At 31.4% G+C, this 27194-nt stretch overlaps 2 protein-coding genes and 1 long non-coding RNA gene across 3 annotated transcripts in view; all 3 read left to right on the top strand.

Annotated features, from left to right (window-relative positions):
* The window catches only part of LOC127709088 (uncharacterized), a 29155-nt gene extending 24470 nt beyond the window's left edge, over nt 1-4685 (top strand). Inside the window, exons 4-5 of the mRNA XM_052214440.1 lie at nt 3411-3513; nt 4525-4685. Of these exons, the coding sequence (XP_052070400.1) occupies nt 3411-3513; nt 4525-4669 (248 nt within the window). The 3' untranslated portion in view covers nt 4670-4685. The remainder of the gene's footprint in view (nt 1-3410; nt 3514-4524) is intronic.
* A 9415-nt stretch (nt 4686-14100) lies between these two features.
* Nucleotides 14101-18250, top strand: LOC127708231 (uncharacterized). Its single transcript, XM_052213074.1, has 5 exons — nt 14101-14206; nt 16255-16396; nt 17089-17201; nt 17442-17544; nt 18109-18250. The coding sequence occupies exons 1-5, from the start codon at nt 14167-14169 to the stop codon at nt 18248-18250; spliced, it is 540 nt and encodes a 179-aa protein (XP_052069034.1). The 5' UTR covers nt 14101-14166.
* Nucleotides 18251-21654: 3404 nt separating this feature from the next.
* On the top strand, nt 21655-26948 carry LOC127709097 (uncharacterized). Its single transcript, XR_007985495.1, has 3 exons — nt 21655-21867; nt 24990-25078; nt 26687-26948. It is a non-coding gene; the product is annotated as an uncharacterized LOC127709097 (long non-coding RNA).
* The last annotated feature ends 246 nt before the right edge of the window (nt 26949-27194 follow it).

Here is a 27194-nt window from a genome sequence, read left to right as displayed (position 1 = left end):
TAGTTACTTAAAAATGTCTAAAACAAATCTAACAAATAAATTAGCAGATGAATTACATCATAGAGTTATAAAATCTTTTCCTAAAAGACGTGTTTATGTTAATTCAATAGATCAAACATGGGCAGTTGATTTGATAGATATACAACAATATTCAAAACAAAATAAACACTATAAATATTTATTAGCAGTTATAGATGTTTTTAGTAAATATGGTTGGTTGATTCCATTGAAAAATAAAACAGGAGTAGCAGTGAGTGAAGCATTTAAAACATTATTTAAAGAAAGAAAACCAATATATATTTGGTCAGATAAAGGATCCGAATTTTATAATCGACAAGTAAAAGAATTGTTAAAAGATAATAACATAAAGTTATATTCAACTGAGAATGAAGAAAAATCCAGTGTAGTGGAACGATGGATAGGAACAATGAAACAACATATGTATAAATACTTTACTGCTAATGAAACTTTAAAATATTATGATATATTAGATAAATTAGTTAAAAATTATAATAATACAGTACATTCTTCAATTAAAATGACACCTGTTGAAGCAAGTAAATTAAAAAATGAATTAACAGTGTATAAAAATTTATATCCAGAAAAAGAAGAGAAAATTAAAAAACCTAAATTCGAAGTAGGTACTAGAGTAAGAATAACAAAAAAGAAGGGTAAATTTGAAAAGGGTTATACTACTCGTTGGACTAAAGAAATATTTGTAATTGAAAAAGTTTTAAATACAATTCCTTTTACTTATAAAATAATTGATTTAAAAGGCGACGAAATAACAGGTGCTTTCTATAAACAAGAATTAATGATGACTAAGTTTTAAATCTTTCTAAATGAAAGGTACCACATGTGGAACAGGGTCCGCTTACCCTTCCAGAGCACCTGAGATCACCCCCGGTTTTTGGTGGGGTTCGTGTTTCTCAGTCTTTAGGTTTTTTTTTCTGTGTTGTATTTTGTGTTCTGTTGTTTGCCTGTTTGTCTGTTTCTTTTTAGCCATGGCTTTGTCGATTTACTTTTTACTTATGAGATATAACGTCCCTTTGGTTTTTCGCTCCTCCTTTACTTACGGTTAATTTATTACCAAAACAATAATCAGTTTCAAAATTTTAATTTGAAAACAAAAGTGCAATGAATACATACAAATCAAACACTATAAACATAATATCACTGTTCAAAGTTAGAACTGTCACATCCACTAAAAGTTACCCGGTTATGAATAACCGTTACTATGTCCCACCTACTGATCATGTATGATCACTCCTTATATGGAATAAGAAAATCAATAGTAAAGAGTTGTCCTACCTACTGATCATGTATGATCACTCCTTATATGGAATACAATATCACATACATATCAAACTTCTTGTGACGGAGTAAGTTCATCATCTGCTGGAATATAGTCTACCTGTCTCCAAAAGGTGGCAAACTGATCAATTGCTAACATTTGTTTGATAAGTTCTTGTTTTGAAAGAATATCATTGATTGAAACATTAATGTTCAGAAAACCTTTAAATCCTTTAAGTAGATTAGCAAGTTGTCTTAATTTCCGAGCATGAGGTATAGATATATCTATCTTAGATGATAACCATGTGTCCCACGTTGTATTGACCTTTGTCAAAAGAAACCAGTCTCTCAAATCATTAAGGAAATCACCGAAAGTAATGTTAAACAGCATACCTTGGGCGTTATGTCTTCCCAAGTGTTTGTATGCTTCTTGTAACTGTTTAACAGGGTCTTTTTCCCTATTAAAAATAAACTTCTGCCTCGAAATTGTCTTTGATAAATCCGCCTTTCTGCTTCTTAGAAAGGTGTGAAGTTCTTCAGGGGTCGTCGGGATAGTTTGCTTTTTTTTCTTTCCCAGTTTTTCTTTAAATAAGTCCTGCACCTTTCTTTTCGGAGCTTTTGGAAGTTTAACCGGTCCCAAACTCTTAGCTCTTTCGATTGTCTCAATCATTATCTGATAGTAATAAATATTTTCTATCAAAATGTTACTTTCTTCTAAACTCCATGGCCAGTTCTGTGGTTGAGGCTGCGCCTGACACTCTTGAATTTCCATTTGTATTTCTTTTGTAGAATTACTTTCTTGAAACATTAATTCACGTCTTCTCACCACTGTTAATTTGAAACGAAAGACCGCACCAGTCTGCTATATGTTTACATGTGATGACAACGTTATCTAGGCAACATGTAAACATACTCTTGACAACCATGTAAATATTTTCAATGATCGATTTAGTTTATAACACTTCACAAATGTAAAAAGCAATTGAAGTGGTAGTCGTATTGATCCGTTTTATTACTAGACTATATTGATAAAATTAATTAAAAATCAAGGTTGGGGCGCACTGGGGAAATTATTTTTTCTCTTAAATCCCACAGAATTCTTTCTTCGCCTGTTCTCCCGGTTTTTTTATTTATTTTTTTTTTGGAATTTTTTTGTTGTTTTTTGGGTGTTTTTAATAACGTTTTTTTCCAAAGTAAAAAAAAAATTTTTTTGGGAGTAAGAAAATTTTGGTGTTTTTGCGTTTTTTTTTGCTTTTTTTTTATGAAAATTTAGGGCTCTTTTACTTGAAATGAGGGTAATTTTTTGGGGGTCAAATTTTTTTTTTTGGAGGGGGATATAGGTGTGTGATATTGTGTGTTGCTCTAATCTTGTGCTGTCACACCACTGTTACAAGTTACGGGAGGGTTGAGTGTTCACTAGCATGGTAAGCCTTCCACATTCATTATGTGACTGTCCGAAGTCAGGAACCAGTTGTTCAGTGGTTGTCAATTGTCCATGTCTCTCATATTTTGTTTTTCGTAAATTGTTTTGTTACAAATTAGGCCGTATTTCGTTTGAATTGTTTCCAATTTTTCATGTCGGGGTCTTTGATATCCGACTTTCCAGTATGTCTTTTTCTCATTGTTGAATGCCGTATACATTGTGGCCTATAATTAATTATATTCTATTCATTTGAATTCTCAGATCTGTATTTTGTGTCTTTTGTGTTTTATTTTTTTTTTTTTTTTTTGTTGGTTCTTTGCATTGATCTGATGCCTCTTCAATTGATTTTTTATAGTTTGTTCTTTGTTCTTATGTTGTACTGTAACACCACTATCAACGATTAGCGGAAGGGTTTTGACGCCAGCAAATATGTCTAATCCCACCACATTCAGTGGTTGTCTGTGTTTCTATATATCATACTGCTTACTATGCAGTTTTGCTCATCGTTGAAAGCTGTACGGTGACAAATAGTTGCTAACTTTTTCGTCATTAGGTTGATGGTCTTTTTGGCAATCAAACCACATCTTCCCATCTTTATATAACAATATTATCATTCTGAAAATCCATGAAATATTTTCTGGACATTAAGCATCCATCAATAAATCCAAAACAAATCCTAACATTAACATTTCAGACTTTCTGGATTTATTACCATGCTACAACGATCCAGAATTCCGATCAGCATTCGTGAGATGTGTCCAGAATTCCTTTGTAGGGTATGACCAAAATACGTGTGTGTAAGTTGTACTTTTTTAAATCCATGTTATCTATAAACCTATAAAAAATAATATTGGTACTTGTAGCTCAGCACTTCTTGATATCTTTTTATTGCAACAAAACATTTTTTTTATAATAGGTGGAACCTTTTAGCACTTATTTGGGACAGAACGGTTTCCCCTTACTTTTATCAATTTTCGGCTTTAAATTTTCCATTCCCCAAAGCGTGCACTTTAGTTAATAAAGTATAACAAAAATACCGAACTTCAAGGTAAATCCAAAAGGGGAAACACATAAAAACTTACCAAATCAAACGTTATCAATCAACGGAACAAATGAAAAATTTGCATTTTCAAAAAAATTAAATGGTTGGTTAAACCTGGTTTTATGGTAAGCTAGACCTTCCACTTGCGTAACAGTTGTTTATAGTTTATTTATATTGAAAAGATTGGGTGAGGAACCAAAACAGATATAATAGGTTAGTGTGACAACCGTTGATTACATTTTGCTCGTTTTATTTCCCATCATATCCATTTGGAAATTTTGCAATTGGCATTTTTTTTCTTTAAGTAATAGAGAAACTCATCCTACCACTTGACCCCGTTAAAAGCAATATTTGTTGTCGATAGCTAAATTTTCAAATTTAAAATGCTCGTTAAAGCTTCGATTGTCAATTTTCAAACTTAACACTCGAAATATTGATATAGGTCGTTTTTAATGTAGCTTGCAAGGCCATGTATGTTGCCTATTGTAAGGTATCATATCTAACAAAGACATTAGTTCTTAAATACTGGTGGAACAGCAATGAACATATTTTGCTTTTCATCATAAGTCTTTTCTTTAAAAATTGAGTTTGATTTTTTATTAGATCAACAAAATCAAAACAAGTATTACGATAATCAAAACTGCAAATGGAGCTTTAAACGAAACACATTCACAAGCTTTATTTCATTTGTCATGTTTAAGTGATTTCCGTCTGATTATAAACCAATTTAAAAGCAAGTCATTGAACTTGTTTGTTTCAATTACAGGTTTGTGGACCGTCTGAAAAACTGTGCTTCGATGTTTCATCATTGTAACAAAGAGCAGCAAGCATCTGCTGTAGACACTATGGTCGAAGAATATAGTAAAACAATATGCAATCATCACAAATTTAATATTGGAGCTCCTATGTGAGATTTGTAAACTTTAAATAAATAAAACTTTTTTGATCTATCATAGATATATTTATTTTTATTTTTTTTCCACCGTTTTACTCTGAAGGATAGCATTGGTTCGTTATGTTACCTGTTTTATGAGCAATACAAAAAGTAAAATAACAAAAATATCGAACTTCGAGGAGAGTTCAAAACTGAAAGTTCCTAATCAAATGGCAAAATCAAAGGCTCAAACACATCAAACAAATGGATAACAACTGTCATATTCCTGACTTGGTACAGGCATTTTCTTATGTAGAAAACAGTGGATTAAAACTTGATTATAGCTAGTTAAACCTCTCACTTGTATGACAGTCGCATATAATTCCATTATATTGACAACAATGTGTGAACAAAACAAACAGACATAACAGACAAAAATGTCACAAATAGGGGTACAGTAGTCAACAATGTGTTATAATCTTAATCACTATAGAAACAAGCAAAGATGTCAACAAAGAAAAACACAAAGGCATATAGACAAAGTACATAAGCAAAAAAGAAAGACAAAAATACGAACAATTACCATAGCACAATAACACAATGACGGGATGTATAAGTACCGAGCATCGCCAAATGGATATTACCAAAAATAGACTAAACGTTAACAGTAAACTTAAGGTAATATTTAACAAAGACAAATAAAAGAACACTATAACACGTAATTAAGATGATAAACAACGTCAGTACTTAGAATCTATACTTCATTATCATCGTGTATTATTTGTGAAGTTGATACGGAATATTTATCAACAAGGTCTTGGTATCTTCCGATGAACTTTTTTAGAAAAAAGACAAGACGTTCTTTGACATAACCCTGGTTCATCAACTTTTTGCTCAGACACTGGTGCGTTTTATAAAGTCTGAGTAGCAGCTGTAAGCTCTTGAATACCGAATGAGTTGGGAAATGTATATCCCATATGCAGGTGAAGTTGGTATATTGCTACTAAGGTGGAGAAAATTTATAATTTCAAAATTAAAATCGTCATAGATTCTGGTACTGAGTTGTCAAATTTGAGGTATAAGTCTAAAAATGAGGCAGCGGAAGTTGTGTCTGTTGTTTCTTTAATTTCTAGTTCTGGAGGATATATATATGGAACCCAATCAGAAAAGTTTGGATTGTTAATGGAAAGAACATCATCAATATATCTAAATGTGAAATTAATTAAATGTAGGAATGCCGACAATTTGTTGAAAAAATCTACCTCCAAATTCAAAAAATATGTTGTCAATAAGAAACTCTAGCATCACTTGTTCCTCTGTGTAGCATGTTTTATCGTTTTGTTCACTTTTAACAAGATATGCCGTATGGTATCCCAAAGTAATAAATTTATAGCGTATGCGACCATTGTTATGTTGAAAAGCATTGTGGGTTACTTCTTTTAGACAATTTTTCAATTTCACATCCCCTGATGGTACAAAGGGTTGAAAAATCAACAGTTTTGATAGAACTTATTTCAGAGAAAGATTATCCAGAGATTCTTTAGAGTCTATAGATAATTAAAAAAATCTATACTTCTATCAGAAGATATGCAATCCATTGAATAGTCTTAAATGTTACTCCAGCTCTTTCCTTGTATGACAGTAAGGGAAAATACAAGGTTTGAATGTTCATCAACGAGGTAAATGTTAATATTGTGTAAATAAAGATAAATACAAGGGGCGATGTTATCATACTTTTAGTTTTCCTCGCATACAATATATATATATGTATGTACTAGCCCTGGTCGGATTTGCATGGATGAAACATTTGTGAAAGAAAAAACTCGTTGATTATACATGTAAGTTGTAAGAGGTGAACTATTGAAATAAACTCCTTTTCTAAGTTTTCCTCTCATTCTGCTTTTAATGGACACAGACAGGTTCAATTAGTTTTCTTTCCAACTGAATACTAAGTAATCAATTCAATCATGAATAGACCCCTGTTTAAGCTGTGGTTACACATATTCCTGGAAATTAGTGAATAGACGTGGCATGAAGTATTAAAGGCTAGCTTTTCGTTTTTTCTTTAGAAACCACTGCATGACGTCTAATTAGTACGAATAAAGGTAAACATGGTATACGTCGCAAGGATAGTACAATTATTGGAACATGCTAACAAATTTATAGTCCTGGAGTGTTCTTCCTTTGGAACATAGCTTTACGTTCCTGTGGCGCTTACTTTTGAACTAATCTAGGAGCGTCGTCGATAGATTTAAAAAGGCTTGTAAAAATAAATAATACACCGTATTGCTCACCCTACATTTTATTTTTTACTGTTGTTAATAGACTTAAAACACTGAAAATATTTTTTTAAAACAGTTACATTTTTTACATCTTTCAACACCAAGGCTTACAGGTATAGTTATGTAAAGGGGGAGATATGTGATCAAGTTAAAACTTTTGGGTTGTTTGTTTACCAATCAGCTTCTTACAAACTTCCATTAAAGTAAATAAACTCATCATAGATACCAGAATTGAAATTTTGTATTTGCGCCAGACGCGCGTTTCGTCTACAAAACTTATCAGTGACGCTCGAATCAAAAGAAGTTAAAAGGGCCAAATAAAAGACTTCGACACCAATACCGACCTCGAAATTTGCAAAAATATTTCGATCAAATAATACTGTGCATGCGCTTATCATAACAATGGCTGACAATGCAAATTAGGACCGAATTCATATCATCTAATGGAATGCCTGGGCGTTTATCGTAAATTTGTTGATAGCCGTTTGATAGATCAAATTTCCTACAGGTCAATCTTTGATTAAATACAACCTCATTTTAAAACATTTTAACTTGAAATTTTGTGTTGGTTCATGTGATATCGTTTTGAGTGAAATTCAAATAAAGTGATCGAATGTCAGTTCTTTGTGTATGTTCCAATTGTCGTAACCACACTCCTGTCTTCTTTTCTCAAAAGTGACATACAGAATAAGACTAATGACCAGGTCTGCACTTATGTGTGCCAGATGTAGAGCAGGATCTGCTTACCATTCCGGAGCACATGAGGTCCCTCCAGTTTTTGGTGGGGTTCATGTTGCTCAGTATTAAGTTTTTCTGTGTTGTGTTTTTCAGAATGTTGTTTGGCTTTTGAAACGTATTTATTTTTTGCCATGACTTTGTCGATTTGATTTTGACCTATTTGTTTGATTGTTTGTTGGTGTCCTTCACCTCTCTTTTGTTGCCTTTTAAAGATTTTTCTGAATATAGAAACATTCTTTTTTTTTCATATTTCCATATTCTATCTAAAACATGTAAGTTAAATATAAGGATATTTCATAATCTTTCCTATGATCTTTCTGTGTGATAATGTCCATCTCATGTCCCTTGACTGAGATCTGTTCATCATAAGCAATGCTACTTTCATTGACATTGCATTGAGTGATTGCGTTAAACAGACTATCTTAGGTCTTTCATGCATTAAAAGTTTCTCGGCTACATCTCATCTCAGAGTTATCGCACTTCATTGATATTATAGTAGAAAAATTCTGTCTTATTTGCAGAACCATATGTAATCTTTATTAATTCAACTGTAAATATTCAACGACGTCTTGTTCAAGTTGATATTTCAGTTTTTCACCAAGAAAAAATATGATTGTTTCTCTTTCTGTATCTTTCTTTTGTATTCCAAAGAAGGGTTGACTTCATATGAGTTAGTTATCGTTGCAAATGAGTTCGTCTATTAAAATTTAAAAAAAAAGTGTGTTTGAAATTAAGCATCGACTGAAGAAAAAAATAATATTTGTTTTCTATTTTCAATTTCTTCAAATTATATTTATTCACAAAGAACCTGCAATCCAGGAACTCTATTCTGCGGCAAACAGACTTAAAAAACTTATTTAAGTTTACTGAAAAACTTTAAGCGAAAAAAAGAAACAGAGATCTAGCGAAACCCCATAGAATGTAAAGATGTCCGTTTGGTCTCAGGTTAAAACTTTCTGAACAATGAACCGAAATGTAATAGAAAGAATGAATAGACCATCGCAGGAAATGGTCAGGATTTTATTAATGATTCTAAACAACATATGAAACTTGGATTTGTTATCATGTACTTTTTAAAATTTGTAGAACTTAAACAGACTTTGTATGCCTACATTTTGTCTAAAAACATCCATTAAATACTTTCAAATCAATTTACTTACCATATGAACATTAGCTTAAATTAGCTAGTTTTGTTTTCCAATACATTTTCTCAACAAAGGTAAACAAAAACGTTACCCACATATGTTTTGTAGAAACATTAATTTTACATATTTTACGCAGTATCAGTATAAGACTTCCGTTTTGTAGTCTATTCTATATATATATATATATATATATATATTGATAGATTGATTGGTGTTTAACGCCACTTTCAACACTATTGTGTTATTTCGTTGTGGTCAGTTTTTATTGGTTGAGGAAGGCGGAGTGCCCGGAGAGAACCACTGACCTTCGGTAGGAAAACTGACAATCCTAGTCAATTGAGAGTGGAGTCGAGCGAACTTTCCACGTGCCGGATTCAAACTATCAACCTCAGTGTTGACAGGCTAGTGATACAGTATATCGACTACTTAGACCACACAGCCACCAAGTCCCCCTCTATTCTATATAAATATAACTGTTGGAATTCTAATAAATTAATATATTCATTTAATGTCATTTTAATAAGCAGGATGACATTTCGGTAAGTGTATATGTTATTGATTAAAAATATTGCTTCGTAAGCAAGTTGTGTTTATCTGTACATTTTAAAATTACCTTGCGCTTGATGACGAGATAAAACTGTGTTTAAGATTTTATGTGGGAGTTCAGTTCATATTTATCTAGAATGTAATATTATATTAAACAGTTTGCAGTATATTAGCTACATCACATGAACTGTATTTCTAATACCCGGAGGCTTTATTGCTTTTTAGTCAGAATTTCTTCCTCGGTTATCGACTATTGACGAATTTAGAGTATTTTCAATATTCTCTGGAAGATTTTTTTAAACAATATCAAGATCTTTATCTCTATCAACAGCCTCAACTTGTCATTAGAACTACACTGGATTTTTTTAATTTTGTTTGTTATTTTCCATAATCCTTAAAGGGGCATTTGCTGTCAAATTCATCGTTTCGTGTGTATTTTAGTCTAGACGCCATCTACTATGATTAACTATCGATTTGACCTCCAAAGACTGCCGACGGTCATATAAGCGATATAAACATAAATATAGATATAGATAGATAGCGAACGCGTGCAATTGGATTTTACTAGGTCTGTTTAATTTCATATTATAGGTAAAAAAAATATATGTTGATCATCGTTTTTACTTAATAAGAATGAGTATTTGTGGATCGAATCAGTCAATCAAATGATTTACCTTTAATTGTTTCACTTTCAATGTTGACATTCTTTTCCTTTTAATAACTGAACACTCATAATTAGTGCGTAATCCGTCTCTAGCAAGTGAATAATTCATCATCGATGTTTCTTAGCTTATTTTGACAAAATTGAACCATACTGGCTGCTAAAAGCGAATTATTTCACTATTTCTCTTTCATTAATGATTGAACAAAAAACAATCTTATTTTAAATTTTTTATATACGTATCTCGTAGCTAGTGCCCCTTTAAAGATCAGTCTAATATTTTTATGGGATTATTTCATGTATTAGCAGTATGTATCTGAACATCTTGTACATACTTGTTCATCTATCGTTAATACTCTGTACTTGCCTTCTTCATTGAGGTATTTTAAGCTGAATTTTAAAATACTTATATTTTCTATCGTTTGTCTCTGTGAAAAATCTTTCTTTCAGATTCACATTTTGTATTATATCAAGGGTTGTTTCAAATTTCTTACATTTTGTATCATATGTATAAATTTTACATGTCATACCAAATACATTATCAGATGATTTTTAAAACACATCACAAAATTATTCACAACTGTATCAATATCAGATTGCCATAAATTTAGTTTCAAAAGCACCTCGTCCAACGTAGTTTCTATATTTCTAATAGTATGTGCTCCAATTACTATTACGCGTTCTATAAACTTTGTTTTCCCGTTACTTGTCCGTCTCATGTTTAGTCTTTTTGTAACCATGTCATTTTTCATTATCAATTGCATGAGCTATGATTGAAAAACTAACTGTAAATTAAAACATCTGAAAACAATGGGATTAAAATCCTTTCCTTTCTCATCTTGCCTTGCTTTTTTCATGACGGGATACAATTTCTTCCGTCGTGTCTCGACTTCGTCTGGCAACTCTCCTTAATACCGAATTGTTTCCTTTTTAACTGGTATGAACTATTAAGAACTGCTTGGAGATCTTTACGATAGATAGATCGTGCTACAATCAGTATCACGTTATTTAGACCTAGTTTTCCAAATCTGTGACTATTTCCGAACTCTGTATTTTGTGATCAATCTGAGGTTGATAATAAAAAAACATAATAATTTCTTTGCTGCACTTGTTCTTTTCTTTGATATTCAAGGCCGAAAATATCAGGTTATTTCTCATTGACCTACACTAAAGATCACCAACATACTCTTCCAGGCGTTTTATGTGTTCCGAGTTGTCTGTTATATGCGATTTATTTATATCAGACTTAATTTTCCATATTTTGTCTTTCATTTCTTCAATTTCCTCCCCGTTTCATGCACAACGATTTATGGCACAATCTAAAACAGTACTCAAACCTTCCACATTGTTCTCCATTTGTATATTCTTATTTCATTTAAGAATCTTTTTATATCAGTAAACGTTTTTTAAAGACTATCTATATTTTCCAATTTTTGTTCAATTGTAGCCATTATTTCCTCTTTAAAGCAATTATTTTCAAGATATCTGTTAGAACATTTTAATCTGTTAATAAATTTGTCGCATTGATTGTATTCTGGTTGATTTTACTATACATGGTGTTCAAAAAGGTGACTATATCTTAAAAATATCTTAAAAATACCTATTATGTCTGTTTGTTTTGTTCACACATTGTTGTCAATATAATGGAATTTCGTGTGACTGTCATACAAGTGAGAGGTTTAGCTAGCTTTAAAACCAGGTTTAATCCACCATTTTCTACATAAGAATATGCCTGTACAAAGTCAGGAATATGACAGTTGTTATTCATTAGCTTGATGTGTTTGAGCCTTTGATTTTGCCATTTGCTTAGGGACTTTCCGTTTAGAATTTTTCTCGGTGTTCGATATTTCTGTTATTTTACTTGTTGCTGATTATTTAACTTGCGATTCTTATCATAACTAAAATACATTAAAGGTCATAGATATTAGAATTCCAATTTGACCTAGGGGTTTCTGGATCGTACTGGATTCCAATTTGAATTATTACATATACATGTAAATAAAATTGAGAATGGAAATATATATGTTTTATTCATGTATTTAGTTATGATGTTTCTTTTGTAAGTCCAGTTCGATATTGAGTTATGTCTTGTCGTTTATGGTTTGAATTCTGTTTTTTTCGGTACATTTCACATATGTTTTATATGTCAGTACAGTCGATTTACTCGTGGTTCGTCTGCAGTGTTTTTTTTTTAATGTTGTTTGTTTTGAAGTGTGTTTACTGTTTGGTCTTACATGATCTTGCTTTATATTACAATTATTTTATTTTTATTTTCTTTATGTATGTAAAAGTTAAGATAAAAAATCAGCCATTTCATTTATATGATTTTAAGTTTAAAGCAACTATATGCACAGGATTTTTTTGTTTATACAAATAACACAAATAACATCATTACAAACACCATTACAAACACCATTACAAACACAATCCAAATGTTATATTCTTGTACGTTTCTATAGATAAAACAAATCTATTTTATTTAGAGAAATTTACCAGTGATAATATAAACGTCAAAATAATACGTCACTCTTTTGTGGCGTTGATACATTCGTGTGACGCGCAGTTTATACTTCATTTGTGGTGTCCTGGTGAACTGCCGTAAATTCATGTGAGGTGTCCGTTGTTATTCTGCAGTGTACATATAATGTACTATTATATTATTTAATAATGTATTTCTTTGTCCTGAGTGTTCTTGCGTTTATTTGTACTGTATTCTTGTCACGTAATGTAGTCATTGTTGTTGACAATTTAGGCAACAATAGTTTACCGATGTTAAAATATAATCAATTGATTTACGAGTATACAAAGAAATGTGGGGTATACATCAATGAGATACCAACATACGACAAAAATAATCAAAAGTCATATGACGGGCATGAATAGTCTGCAACAATAGACGAGGGTCTTTAAAATATATACACATTTAAACCGTACATAGTTTACTCTGACAATTCATTTAACAGAAAAAAAAATCACATATTTGCCATTAATACTTACTTCTACAAAATAACGAAAATCATTAATATTATGACATGAAATACGACAATAGCAGCTGACGAGGTTCCTGACTTTGGATATGCACAACAATTCTCCAATGGTATTTAATCTATACAATCTCTTTTAGATTCATGTTTAACCCCGTATCTAGCTGACTGACCATAAATGTGTCACATAATCAAAGTTTGGTTCTATCCAGAATGTTCTTATTTATTTTTTTTTTTAATATCTTTTTTTTTACGCATTGTTGAAGGCCGTACGGTGACCTATCGTTTTTCATTTCTGTGTCAATTGGTCGTGTCATTGGTAATCATACCACATCTTCTTATATTTTTATGAATACGTATTTTACTTTTAACCCAAACGGCACTTACTTTTGTTGATTTATTTTTTAATACATTTTTGCATACCATAAGAGACGAAAGAAAAAAATGGATAAAATGGAATTCGCTCTTTTGCATACGATTTCGATGTAATCATAAAGATTCATACACATGTTCTACTTCTTGCTAAATCTGCGTTTAAGGATTTTACGAAAGATTTCTGTAATATCAATTAATGTGTAAGGTACAAAACTTCATAAGGTTAGCAGCAGAGGTAGAGCCAGACATGTAGTTTGGACAAAATAAATAGCACAGACAAGTATGTAAGTATGACCTTCAAGACTACATATCAAACTCTTGCTAACTTCCAAATTCGTAAATGTCAAGCATACCAGGCATAAATAGTATATTTAGCTATGAACTTTTCAAGCCCTGAAAGAACCAATTGAGAAAACTATTTTTACACTCTTTTAGGAAAATCTTGACAAAACAAAATAACATTATATCAAATTTAAAGCATTGTTATCAGTAAACTCAAGCAAGATAAGTTTTATTGGAAAACCTTGGCATTTAAACAAATTTGACAAAAGTAGATAAAAAACGTGCAGGCATTTATAAAAATAACAGCTTGTTTACCATACAATATTAAACAAATGAACACATTTAATTGTTAAATATCTCCATAAATATTGAACTTATTATGTAATAAACACATCATAATTCGTCAATTATCTCTATGAATATTGTACTTATTTCGCGCTCACATATAAATATAAATGACATTTCTATATTCAGCACAACACATTTAGATCAAACTCGTTTCAACAAGTACTACACTGACTATGTTGGCTTTGGTACTCTTTAACGTCGGTTTTGCCTTGGGTAAGTTTAATCTTTTATTTTAAGTACTTGTCTAATATTTAGCACGGTGAGATCTCATTTCTCCAACATTTGATGGGCGTATGACATTTGCGCCGATTTAAAAAAAAATTGATCTTCATGCATATGTACAACTGGCTAACGGAAGAGGTTTGTAATGATAAATTAACAATAACATTCACCTGCACAATCGGCGCATACGAAAGACAAAATCGGCGCAAGTGAAAGACAAAATCGGCGCAAGTGAAATGCAGATCGGCGCAAATGCAAAACGCCGCATTTGATAGTTAGACTAAAACAACATTATATATAGGGATTAGGGGGTCCTCTTAAGGACTGGCATCTTGATATTTACCTTTAATTCACCTGTTCTTTACTAAAATATTGTTAAAAAAGGGTATTTTTTTTTTAAAGATATACATTAAAAAACATTAACAAAATTATTTTTTTTTACAATAATTGGTTACTCATATATTATTTTTTTCAAAGTCGATATAATCTAGCACAGTCATGTTAATTTTTATTTTACTTTGTTTTCATATTTTTCTCCTCTGTTTTCCACAATAATGTATTATTGATAACAATGTTGCGATCTTGAATAAAAATAAACATTTTATATTCTGAGAACTATTAACAGTTTATAATAGCTTGAGTCATTAAGCTTATATAAAAGTACCAAAGCTTCATGTTATTTTCAATAAAAAATCATTTAAAAAAAAATCATTTTGAGATTATTTCTTGATCATGTTGATCACTTTTATGAAATTTTCAGATTGATTTGATTTGAATTTTCCTTTTTTATTCATGGATTTTTTTGTTGAATAACTTTTTTATTTTGTAATTCAATTATTGTAAAAATAACGTGTGTGTAAGTTTAATATATATCTTTAAACAATATGGCCTTTTTAAATATTTTAGAGCTGATATAGGTGAATAACGGGTATATATCAAGATGCCAGTCCTAATGTCTAATTATCAAATGTTGAAGAAACGTGACTAAACCTTAATCACAAACAATATTGCATATTCCGCATCGATAACGAATAGTTTCTATGGCAACAATAAACATCTAGTCATATCACCACGTATTTTTGTTAGTTTTTACTAAATATATATACATGTATGATAAAGATAATACTTAACTCAAGTTATGTACCTTTCATCACTCAAGGCTTGTATTATAATTAAAATGACTGGAACACAGGTCGCGTAGAACGCTCGACTAAACGGAGTAAATTAATTGGCAAATAACAACCGGAATTTCATGAAAAATAACGGTGGTAACAAGCTTAATTTGAGTCATCTTCAAATAAATTATGAATTTTTTTCTAGCACACCAATTGCGGATTGTAATTTCGTATTTAAGATGTGTTATATTCAAAATATGATGAATGAAGACGAGTTTCCAACTTCAGAACAAAATTTAAATAAAGACGTAACAAAATCAGCCAAGTAGTCCGCATTTTTCTGCTGACATAAAATATCATTTATATGCTCTTTTTCTCTAAATTAACTGTTTATAAAATGTTCAATTTCTCGTAATACAAGGGTTTTCTACCACAAGTTATTGGTCATATTTGGCACAACTTTTGTATTTTTGAGGTTGTAATGCCCTTCAACATCGTTTTTGATAAGGCTTTACAACTATTTTGATTCGAGATTTACTGATGAGTCTGCTGTTGATTATACGAGTCTCGTGTAACAAATTATAAGCCTGGTATTCTTGATGAGTTTTTACATTGTAGGCATGTCAGATAATTTATAAACATCGTCATTAAAAATCCTACATTAACAAGTTAGAGTTTACCATCATGGTTGATTGGTGTTTAACGCCACTTTCAGCACGATATTGTGCTATTTCGTGGCAGTCAGTTTATATTGGGAGGAAGCCGGAGTGCCCTATGAGAACCACCGACCTTCTGTAGGAAAACTGACAATCCTAGTCAATTAAGATAGGAGACGAGCACGAGCGCACCTACCACGTGCGGAATTCGACCTCATAACCTCAGTGTTGATAGGCTAGTGAATTTTCTGACAAAACATTGTTATAGTTGCAGGTACATTAAGGATTGTTCCGGAAGAATGCTATCCAGTGTTTAGTTGTTCTCGCAGATTTCTAGATGTTGGAAGCTTCTTTTATGATGGCGATACTTTAAAAGATGTCAGCGTAGAAACAGTTGACAAGCTATGTCAGTATGTGAATGTTTCTGTAATTAAATAGTATAAATACATATATATATATACCTAGGTCTTGTCACAAATTGTAAACCATCGGTATATAACGAAACTAATGAAACTTTGGTAAAATAGACTAAAATGTTAATCTGCGTATTTAAACTTAAAATAATGTTTTACAAGCATTCCATTGAATGTTAAAAAGAACAATTAAAACATGTTTTTTGTCAATACTAGATCTTTTTTCTGTGGATTAGATTTAGGAGAATATTGAAATAATTGTAAATACCAATATCAGTGCAAAATATTACCTTAACACCGGATGAAAAAGTTAATAAATTAAAGGATATGTGCGGTATACGTAAATGAGTAAGCGCCCAAACAACAATAAAAAATTGACCTCTAGGTTAACATAGTATTACAGTTTTCAACCACAGACAGATATGGAAGTAGAAGATTACAACTACTGTGAAACAACTAATTTTCGAGAGCGATTTTTGTTCGTGACATTCGTGAATAGGACAATAAAGCGAATGTTTAAAACTTGGATCTTCAATGGAATAAGAAAATCGCGAAAAATAAATATCCGTGAAGTCGGATAGAAAGGGCTAAACCCGAAATGAAGTATCCGCAAAAAAAAATGATTTACAGAATCATTGCGCTCTCATATTCTATAGATTTATACGTTAATATTGTATATTGCATTGCAGACATTTGAAGACAAAAACCATTTGTAAGGAGGCGGATAAGTGTAAAGATATGCATTTTGTTATTGACATGATGGCTGAAATAGAAACAGCTGTTTGTGTTCAGTATAAAAGATGTAAGTATATCACTTGCATTAGATAATCGTATAAAATTGAAATAGTCTATGTTACAGTTAAAATTTTACGATTATAAAAATTAGGTGGCGAAATGGGGAAAAAGAATCCTGACTGCTTAAGCCGTGTATAATCATATGACATTGAAATGTGAAGGTCATGAAACTTATATTTTCTACTATATATTATAAAGCATCTAGCAATGAGTTTATTCTATACAAACAATGATTTGAACATTTCAGACATTCAAGTTTTAACACCATGCTACAATGACCCAGAGTTCAGAACAAAATTCGTGAAATGTGTCCAAGGTTCTTTTACAGGCTATAGTCCAAATACGTGTGGGTAAGTTTTACTAGTGTATTCTATCAATGATTTACGATTAAATTTGTATTTCAACAATTCCTTTCATAGAAATGTTTGCCATTTGTTGTCAATCTTTTTTTTAAATATTTGTAAATTAATGACATATTTTGTGGTAGATAATTTTTCTTCAGTTTTTAAAAACGCTTTAGGATCCGTAATTGTATTTTCCAATTTTCATAATAGCACTATTCTATTTTTGTTATAATGTTAGTTTGTTTAAGATTAACGTCCGCTACCGTGGATGTCCATGTGGAGTTTACCAATGATTAGTATGGTCATATGTCTAAACCAAAGAGAAATTCCTCATAATCTGAAACAGTACGATATTCTTTTGGGAGCTCGTGTCTCTTCTACTGAGATTTAATTTAATTCTAACCCCTACGAAAATCAAGCGAAACAAAAATCAATAGTAGTCTGCAAATTTGATATTAAAAATTTTCTTTCATCATTGATGGCTGCATGACAAACCGATAAAACCTAAACAGAGACATATATTATATGATCTGATTAAATGTACTGGGAATTCTTCATTTTGAATTACAGGTTTGTGGACAGCCTAAAAAACTGTGTTTCCATGTTCCAGCAGTGTAAAGACGCACAATATGCATTTGCTGTTCAAAATATGCTCGACAGATATGGTACAACACTATGCAATCTTCACAAATTCAATATTGGAGCAATTTAATTTCAGCTCAATCTTATATGAATTTGGATCTACCATGAATAAAAATATCTTGTAACACCGAGAATCTTTTGTGTTCAAAGAATTAATTACTGTAAATTCGGAAATTATTGCGAAAAATGCGACAGGGTTGTAATCGCAACAATCGTACATACCGGTGCTTACTGCCTTAGTGTTAAGTTTTCACACGTCGTTTTGAATGAATAAAATTTTTACAGTAAAATATTACCCTAGAAAGAAAAAGGGCTGAGATAAATAATATAAATGGGGCTATATTTCAGAACTGGGATATTGAGGACACTGACGTGGGTCTCAATCTTGCTTTGGGGTTCTATATATATGACAAAAGGAAGGTATACACAGACAAGCCGCTGGAATGGGTCTCCTTTTTATAATTAAATTATATTAATGCCATACACTGAATTTCACTAAGGTCAAATATCAATGGGTCAGTAATTTTTATCCTCTGAATTACAATAGATTTGTTTAAATGCTGTTTTATCGTTTTTTATTCAAATTAAGATATCAGATCTTGTACTTGGATGGAGAGTTGTCTCATTGGCACTCATACCACATCTTCTTATTTTTATTGTATAATATGTTTTTACTGAGAAATCTATGAATGGGTCATGATTTTGCCATCGGAAACATATTAAGTGTCGTGATTTTTTCTCAAGGTTTTAATTTATAAAATTTGGGTGTTTTCCCAGCTGCACTACAATACTCAAAATCCCAGGTATAGATCGACCCCCAGTCCCCGTGATTGAGAAATAACCTTCATTCAATGAGAGTAGCTTGAAAGATTTGAAGCAAACTATTTCAATCCTAATATTATTGAAAATTAATAGTTTTGGGCTAAACGTTGGGGAAGTTTTTTTTATCATTTGCGGATTTACCTGGGATATAAATAGATATGATCGTGCCACTTATAATCCCCCTTCTCTTTGCCCTTCCACCCAAGAATTTACATTCACGTACTGTTGCACCCAAATTAAACACAGAATGAAAATAAATAATTGAATTTGACCTTATAAAAAAATCTACGGTTTCACCCCCAAAATATTGAGAATTAAAGTATAGGACATGCATATTAAATTGCTCATTGCTAGAAAACAATGAAATATCCGTACCAATATTAAAGTCGTAATACAAAAAGACAGGAAATACCTGAAGAATTCTCATAAAACTTATCTGGTGCATCTATCTCCTTTACAAAGTTATATTCGTATTTAGCAGTCTGAGCCAAAAACAAAAGAACAACCACTTATAAAGTTACTATCTTACTTAACTCCGAGGTTGTATCAACTATGGAATATGTATAGATGACCTGCTCGTTATTGCCTTACTAAGTTGAAAAATATCACTGAAAAGTATGTTAGTGTGGTCGACACGTTGCTAAATGGTGTATATTATATACATCACAGAAATGCAACATGAAATTTCATTAAAATGTAACCATTCTTTTAAGAGCAAAGAAAAGTATGCAGTTAAATGGTTACAAAATGTTGATTATGGCTACTCACATGTTCCTAAACCGCATTTTTTCACCAACTGACTGTACAATAGCTATATTCAGTAAGAATTCTAAGTGTACGCACACTCGGCGGAGGAAAGGAGATTAAACCCAAGATGAATTCCACTTCAATGGGCTTTATTTTTTTCGGAATTTTAGCAATTTCTGCTTATTTTCACGTGCATAGCGGAGAAGTTGATCTCACTGAGGATAGCATCCATGGCATACAGTAAAATCCTTAATTGATTGAAATTGTAAAACCCGACCCGAAATTCTCCGATTGAGTTCACTAAAAAGATCAGAAATTATCCAGCATTTGCATATTCAAGAGACCCTTAAGTATCAAGAAAATAAACAGATCATACCCTAAATTATCCAAATTTAAGTTGACATAAATCCAATACAATTTTACTTGGACAAAAATGTGACAAAAGGGAATTTGCATAGAATTACAAAACACGTACCCGAAATCTGACATTCTGACAAAAAGGCTACCCGAAATCTGCTTTCAAGACCATTGCAGATCCGAAAGACCAATGCCAACCCGAAATTTCTTGAAACTCACAAAAATGCCCAGAATTTTCCTCACATAAACAAACTGTAGTTATCCCCCAACCTCCAATTCACCTGAGAAGACAGCCAACACTTGTAACCAACCTAGGTTTACACTTCCATACCTAGACCTGACAGCGAAATAAAGCGTAAACAATGATCTATTATTAAAGCTTTCGTTCGATATGGGTGACTCGCGGCTTAAAATCAACCAGAGAGCCAATATTTCATGTTCACGACAACAAATAAACCAATATTACTATGTGTAATGTTCTTTACATGTAAATATAAGCCGAGTGTAAACCTGCTCACACAAAAACAGTCCACAGAAAAACATTCAAACCACTCGATCATATCCCGATAATCCCACTTTTCGGACCCATATATATCAGTTCACACTGTCTTTCTGTATAAATTGGTACATATAAAGACAAATTGGTACATATAAAGACATTAAGCGGGGACATTTAAGTTGAAATTCTAAAAAAAATATTTATTTCGTTTCGTTTTGCGCTATTTCGTTTCGTTTCGATTCGTTTTGTTTTGTTCCGTTCCGTTTCTATTTCGTTTCGCACTTTACAGGTACCCAAATAATAATCGCACTTTGGTCTAAATTGGCAAAATCGCAATAATAAATGCACGCAATAATATCTGAATTTACAGTAGTCAACTGTTTTAGAAGATTTATCTTGGTTGGTTATGTTGACTCCTTTCTCATAATCAAGTCTTAAGTGCCAGTCTGTCTAAGAATCAGGCAAATTCTAAAAAAATCAAAACATGACATATTTCAAATATTCATCTCATATGCAAAATATGTTACCTTTAGTTAATCCAAATAGAACTGTATAATCAAATTTTAGAAAATCAATTGCAGTATTATGTATTAGCACTTCGAAGTTCTATATGTTTTACTATTAACCTATGTAAATTCAGGCAATTTCAATTCAAAATATTTTTTATTACCAGACCCGTACAATCACAATGATTGCAAATATAAATACCAAGCAAATAGAAATTTCAGGTTTAAGCCTTCGTCTGGTGGGTTTTTTTGTCTACTGGTCAAAATTCCATTCCAAAGATTCTGTTGCTTTGTTCATGAAAGAACACAATTTACAGAGTTACTTCCCCTAACAGAACTCTTTTGATGTAAACAATACTGATGTCATGCATGCATGATGTTGAACTGTAGTTTTTCAATCTTATCTGACGATGAATGAGGGAATTCACAGTATTCTAAGGATGAAAAGACAACACGGTTATTGGACAATGTAATAGAATTGTTGAACCACTTCCCTAGGATTAAAATATTCAAAATTAGACAAAAATCAAGTCGGAGGGAAAATTGACTTTTTACAAATTATATTGGGATCTTTTCCCACTTACATGAACATTCATACTTTGTTTGTCCAAAACACCAACAAACCCTAGGAATATGCATGAGATTAAGAGAAGGAATGTTGGTTTTGCACAACCGTCTCACAAAGGAAAGATCAAAGCCAGGCAGAGCAGTGCCAATCCAGATGAGCAGGGCCTTTTTCTAGGTTCTAAACACAAGGTACACTATTTACATATTATTATATATTCAAAAGATAATTTTGGTCATACACCATTCTCCTCCCCCATTATATATTTTACTGTAAAATATTGAAAATGGTTTAGGTTCAACATGAATATAAAAGGGGGGCTCATTATCAGACTCATATTTTTTGTTTTTGGCAGATTTTTTTCTGTTAGATAATTAAAGATTGAAAAGAAGTAAACTTTTTTTTTCTCACATTTTATAAAGAATGTATAAAAAAAAATGGTGATAATGCCAAAAATATGAGTTTGTTCTAAACTGAAGGAGACCCCTGGCCCTGCAAAATGTACTATTGCCCTTCCAAAGAAAGGTGCACATGTATTTCTATAACAAAATTAATGTTTAAGTTTCATACATGTACATAATGACCAGGGTTGGCAAAGTATTACCCGGGCGGGAAAACCCGGGTTTTCCCGGGCTGGGCAATACTCCTAGAAACGGGTAATTCTGGACAATACTGGGTAATATGATTTTTCAAGCTTATACACAAAATAGTAAAGACTTGTTGTAGTTTAATAGTATTATGTTATATAGATACAATGGATAAGCGTTGATTCTTGAAAAAGAAACCATGAGCCCGGAGGGCGAATGGTTTGTTTTTCATGAATCAACGCTTATCCATTGTATCTATAACTTAAACTATTGTGTTAATGTCTTTTCAAAATTAAAGCCTTTTCTTAATTAGAAGGTATTGTAAGTGAGTTTAAATAACCATGCTATCGTGTCCAATGATGCATTGATAAATCTAAGATCACAATTAATTGGTTAAAAAATACAAATATAACACAACACGTCTGCCTTTAAAGATCTTTATATTATCAGGCATCTGAATATTATCTGTTTTTACAAAACAAGACATATTCGAACTTATTTCTAATAAAATTGAGAATGGAAATGGGGAATGTGTCAAAGAGACAACAACCCGACCAAAGAGCATATATAAAGTATATATAATAAGTATGTTACCGAAATTTCTAGCAAGAAGCATAATTCTAGGCACATCACGATTTTATCGCATAGGAATTTGCGAATAAAAATTTGTAAAATTATGTAGTAAAACAGATGAAATCATACTATATTCATAAAACAAAAATGGACAAATAGAATGTAATTATTTTCGTTTCTAATATGTGAAATAGCAAATAATAATCCAAAAATAAACGGTAAAACTTGCTATTATTACAAAAATATCCACAATAACATACAAAAAAAAAAGAAGGAAAAAAAAAACAAGAAAACTTAAGAATAGGGACAACAAAGAGAATACAGGGATTCGAACCTTAATCGACAAGTCATTGATCTTAACCATGCTAACCTCGCGGCTACCAACTTATACTATACGATTGCCTATTATGTATATATAAAGGTACAAGTCCTGTGTGTCCGTTGTACCGATGTGTTTCATATGTTCATTTATATACATATAATAGACATTTAAATTGTAACCCATTGGTAGCCGAGAGGTTTCGTCGATATGTTGATGTCAGTCTCACATAACAGATTTCAAGGACGGGTTCCATTCCCAGCGAAGGCATCTAGAAATTACAAAAATTACAAGTAAGTTTTTAAATTAATTCCATTAGTGAACAGAAATCAGTAAATTAGCCAATTCAAACTTAATGAAATTAGGCACACAAAGGAAACAATTGAATATAATTTGGTGAGTCCATTTCAGCGACAGGTTTAGGAAGCGTTGATTCTAGAAAAAGAATCCACGGTAAATGAATAGGCTGACGTCACGACAATGGTTTAAAGCTAAATATATACATTTTATACAGATAACCATTGCGAGTCATTCCTGATGATTGAAAATTCAATTTCTTCCTTTTCTCCACTAATTCTATGTAGGCAGAATACAAGTTTTGGACATTTCAGGATACCTTGTTAATTTCCAAGCTTTGTTTCAATATTAAATCCAAGTTGAAAAAATGCATTTTCTTGCAGTGTTTAAGTGAATTGTAAATTTTAATTGTTATACAATCATATTGCTTAATAAACACCTGAAGGGGACAGGCCATGAACACTTATAGAAATCAAAAGGCTGATTATTGTTAAATAAGCAAATCTGTATTATAATCTGAATAATTACTTATTGATTAGTGATGTACATAAACAATTGCTAAAACTTAGTAAGCATATTTAGTAATGAACAAAACATGTTTAAAAGTAATTTTCCTTAGATAGAATTGTTAATTCTTAATATTAGTTATATTTATTTAAAAAAAACAAATTGAATTCTTCAACTTTAATGTATTGCATTTGTGAATAATCACTGAATCCTCTTTGAAATTCAGGCCAGTATTTCATATTACCCAGTATTACCCGGTTAAACCCGGGTTTTCCCAGTATTTCCCACTGGGCTTGGCAATACTCATAAAACCCGGGTTTTTGCCAACCCTGATAATGATGCAATTAGACCTAAAAAAAATAGACTTACAACTGAAAATTATTAGGTTAGATAGGTACGAAAATGATTTTTTTTTTTTAAGTTTTTGACTGGTTTAAAAAGGGGAAATAATTTGACGCAATATAAATAGGGCTCGTTAAAAACTTACAGAAATGTTTATGTATAGGTAAGGTTATCAAAGGAACAACTATTTTTTTCTCAAATAGGCCTTCAACAATTTACGGAACTATTTTGATGATATAACTGTACCTTATCGGCTTAATGTAAGGAATATGTTGTTTTTATCAGGCTATTAAAAAATGACTAAGAAAAACTTTCCAGTGTACTTTAGGCATGTTTAATCATAAAATATAGGGTCAGTATTTTTAGTACTTTAAACACATACATATTTTTGGTCTGCCTTAGGCCCATTACCTTACTTATAATTTTTGATCTACTAAAATGTTTTAATCCAGAACCCTTGAAACTCTATATATAGCTAGCTTTCAGGGGTTAAAACATATTCTGCATAACTTGTACTTATGGAAATAATTTTCTTAGTTAATGTTATTTGCAACTTATTAGATTGGTCTGAAGTAAGAGCTACAAAGAAATTTGTATTGTATAAATAAATTCATTCCTTCATTCATATTCATGTACATGTATATATATTTTTATCAGACTTATTGACAAATTTGAACTTTATCTTCAGGGATTTGCTGAATTGCAAAGGTGATTTGTTAAGACACATACCTTTGATATTTGAAAGAACTGTTTACAGAAGACTATTGAATTGCACAGGTACAAATTATTTGAATTTAGATATTTTTTATGTATACCAGTAAATTTGAGTGATAGAATGTTTACTTCAACCCATCTCCACTAGTCATGCTAGTGGGCCCATTTTTTTCGGTGAAATATTTTTTTTAAACGATTTTGTGATTTAAGAAATAAATGAGAATTACTTCAGCTACAAGATGTTTTTGTCATACCCATCCACAACGGGACAGTTCATTATCATAGATTTTCCCGTCAGTATGCAAATGCTGATTAACAAAATGATTTTTGCTGGTTCTGTTTTGAGCAAGTGGTTAATTCATCTTATTATATAGATATACATGTATATATGTCACAACAAGAACTAGGTCAATATGACCTACATGTACATTTTCTGGTGGTGCTACTTGGGTAAAATATTGACAATGCTAAACAAGAATTATGCAGAGATCACCTACACATGTATTGTCAACAACATCAAGAGTCTTTTTACTTGTAAAAAAATCATGCATTTCCTTTCCCTACTCAAAAACATATTGGTGTTTAAAATTTTTTAATTAGGTCAGTTTAAGTGGAACTACTAATGGTAAATAAATAATATTTGATATATAAAGTTGTATAAGCATTCAATTTGATGCATCTTATATCTATGGAGATTATTTGGCCCTGCCCCCTTGGCCCTTACTTCGACCCTTGGTCATGGTCTATTGATTTTATCATTTTAGCAACTAGTTTTCATTTTAAAGTGTGTGATTTCATGTAAATCAGTTAACAAAGAACCACTTATGATAAGTTAGTTTTATTTGAGGGTAGGAATGCCCTGTATTGTCAGGCGTCAAACGGTCATTTAAGGCTACCGTAAGCGTCAAATTGGTTAAAATTTTACCGTGATTTGTCAAAATATCCTAAAGTTATTGTGATTCGTCAGAGACCTCAAAAATTTATCCTCACTGTTAATTTTGGAGAAAAAGTTAACATGATTCGTCAAAATCAGTCGATTTCTTTACAGTTAAAAAGAAAGTGTACATTTTATCGTCATAGACCAAAAATTACCGTTAGCGCCCTTTGGCAAGAATTCTTACCCTTAATCTTAATGATAGACTGGTACCCCCATTACCACCCTCTTATTTGGTATACAGTTGTATTTAGCATTGATGGCATTTCTTATACTTCTACTGACATTTTTAGTAAGGGTTCATTCACTTTGAATATTTGGCATATTTAAACATTTCAGAGTATAACTATTTGATTTCATCATTTAATATTTTCTACCAAATTAACATATAGACTGTGTCAAGTTTATTTTTTAAACTTTTACTATATTTTAGAGAAATACTTTTGACATTTCTAAAGGGAAAAATGACAAGTGATTGCAAAATCACTGGTAAGCAAAAAAAAAAAACAAACAATGTTCCACCTGGGACTTGCACATAAATTTATATATTGGTCCGCTTGTTCACATACATGTACTAAAATTAATGGTCGTTTCCTTAGTGTTCCTTTTTTAAACTTCAATCATTTACATTTCATTCAACCAAAGTGATATATTGAACTTGAAATTAACAACATGAACTGTAAATGAATTGCTATTATATTTATTTTGATTTTTACTGAAATTTCATATGATTGCAGGATTGATGATTAAAAGATTCAACTACAGTTCAATGAGGCTCAACATATTGTGATGCCAATATTGCGCACTTGAGTAGGAAGATCAAAATGTTTGTAGCAAATGGACATAAGTAAATAGCGTGCCTTCAAACTGACCAATATTTCTGAAGTGAAGGATGACAACTTAGTCTCTATTTGTTGGGAAATTTTATAGCCATGTTTGAACCTCAAGAACAGATATACAAAACCTGAATGACAGATACATGTAAAATAATAAGACATGATAAATATAAGAAGACTCTGAATAATCTGAAAATTGTAAATTCAGGAATTACATGTATGTGACAGAAGTTTTTGAAAGCATTTGAATGTTGAGATTGGTTGAGTATCTCAATGATAAGAACTTGCATTCTGAAATCAGAATTTGGAAGAGCTTTTCCTTTATTAGCATAAATAAATCTCTAATTTGGTCAGATACTTTTAAAAATATTATAATAAATGAATGCAATAATTGGTGCATTTTACTGTT

This window comes from Mytilus californianus, unplaced genomic scaffold, assembly GCF_021869535.1.
Source record: "Mytilus californianus isolate M0D057914Y unplaced genomic scaffold, xbMytCali1.0.p SCAF_7, whole genome shotgun sequence".
Classification (NCBI taxonomy): domain Eukaryota; kingdom Metazoa; phylum Mollusca; class Bivalvia; order Mytilida; family Mytilidae; genus Mytilus; species Mytilus californianus.
This window is presented reverse-complemented; position numbering and strand designations above follow the sequence as displayed.

Excerpts from the sequence above, each read along its gene's own strand:
- LOC127708231 (XM_052213074.1), top strand. The coding sequence starts at position 14,167 with ATGTTGGCTTTGGTACTCTTTAACGTCGGTTTTGCCTTGG. Across the intron at positions 14,207-16,254 it reads TAACGTCGGTTTTGCCTTGG|TTGCAGGTACATTAAGGATT; the intron begins GTAAGTTTAATC and ends ACATTGTTATAG. Across the intron at positions 17,202-17,441 it reads TTGTGTTCAGTATAAAAGAT|ACATTCAAGTTTTAACACCA; the intron begins GTAAGTATATCA and ends TGAACATTTCAG.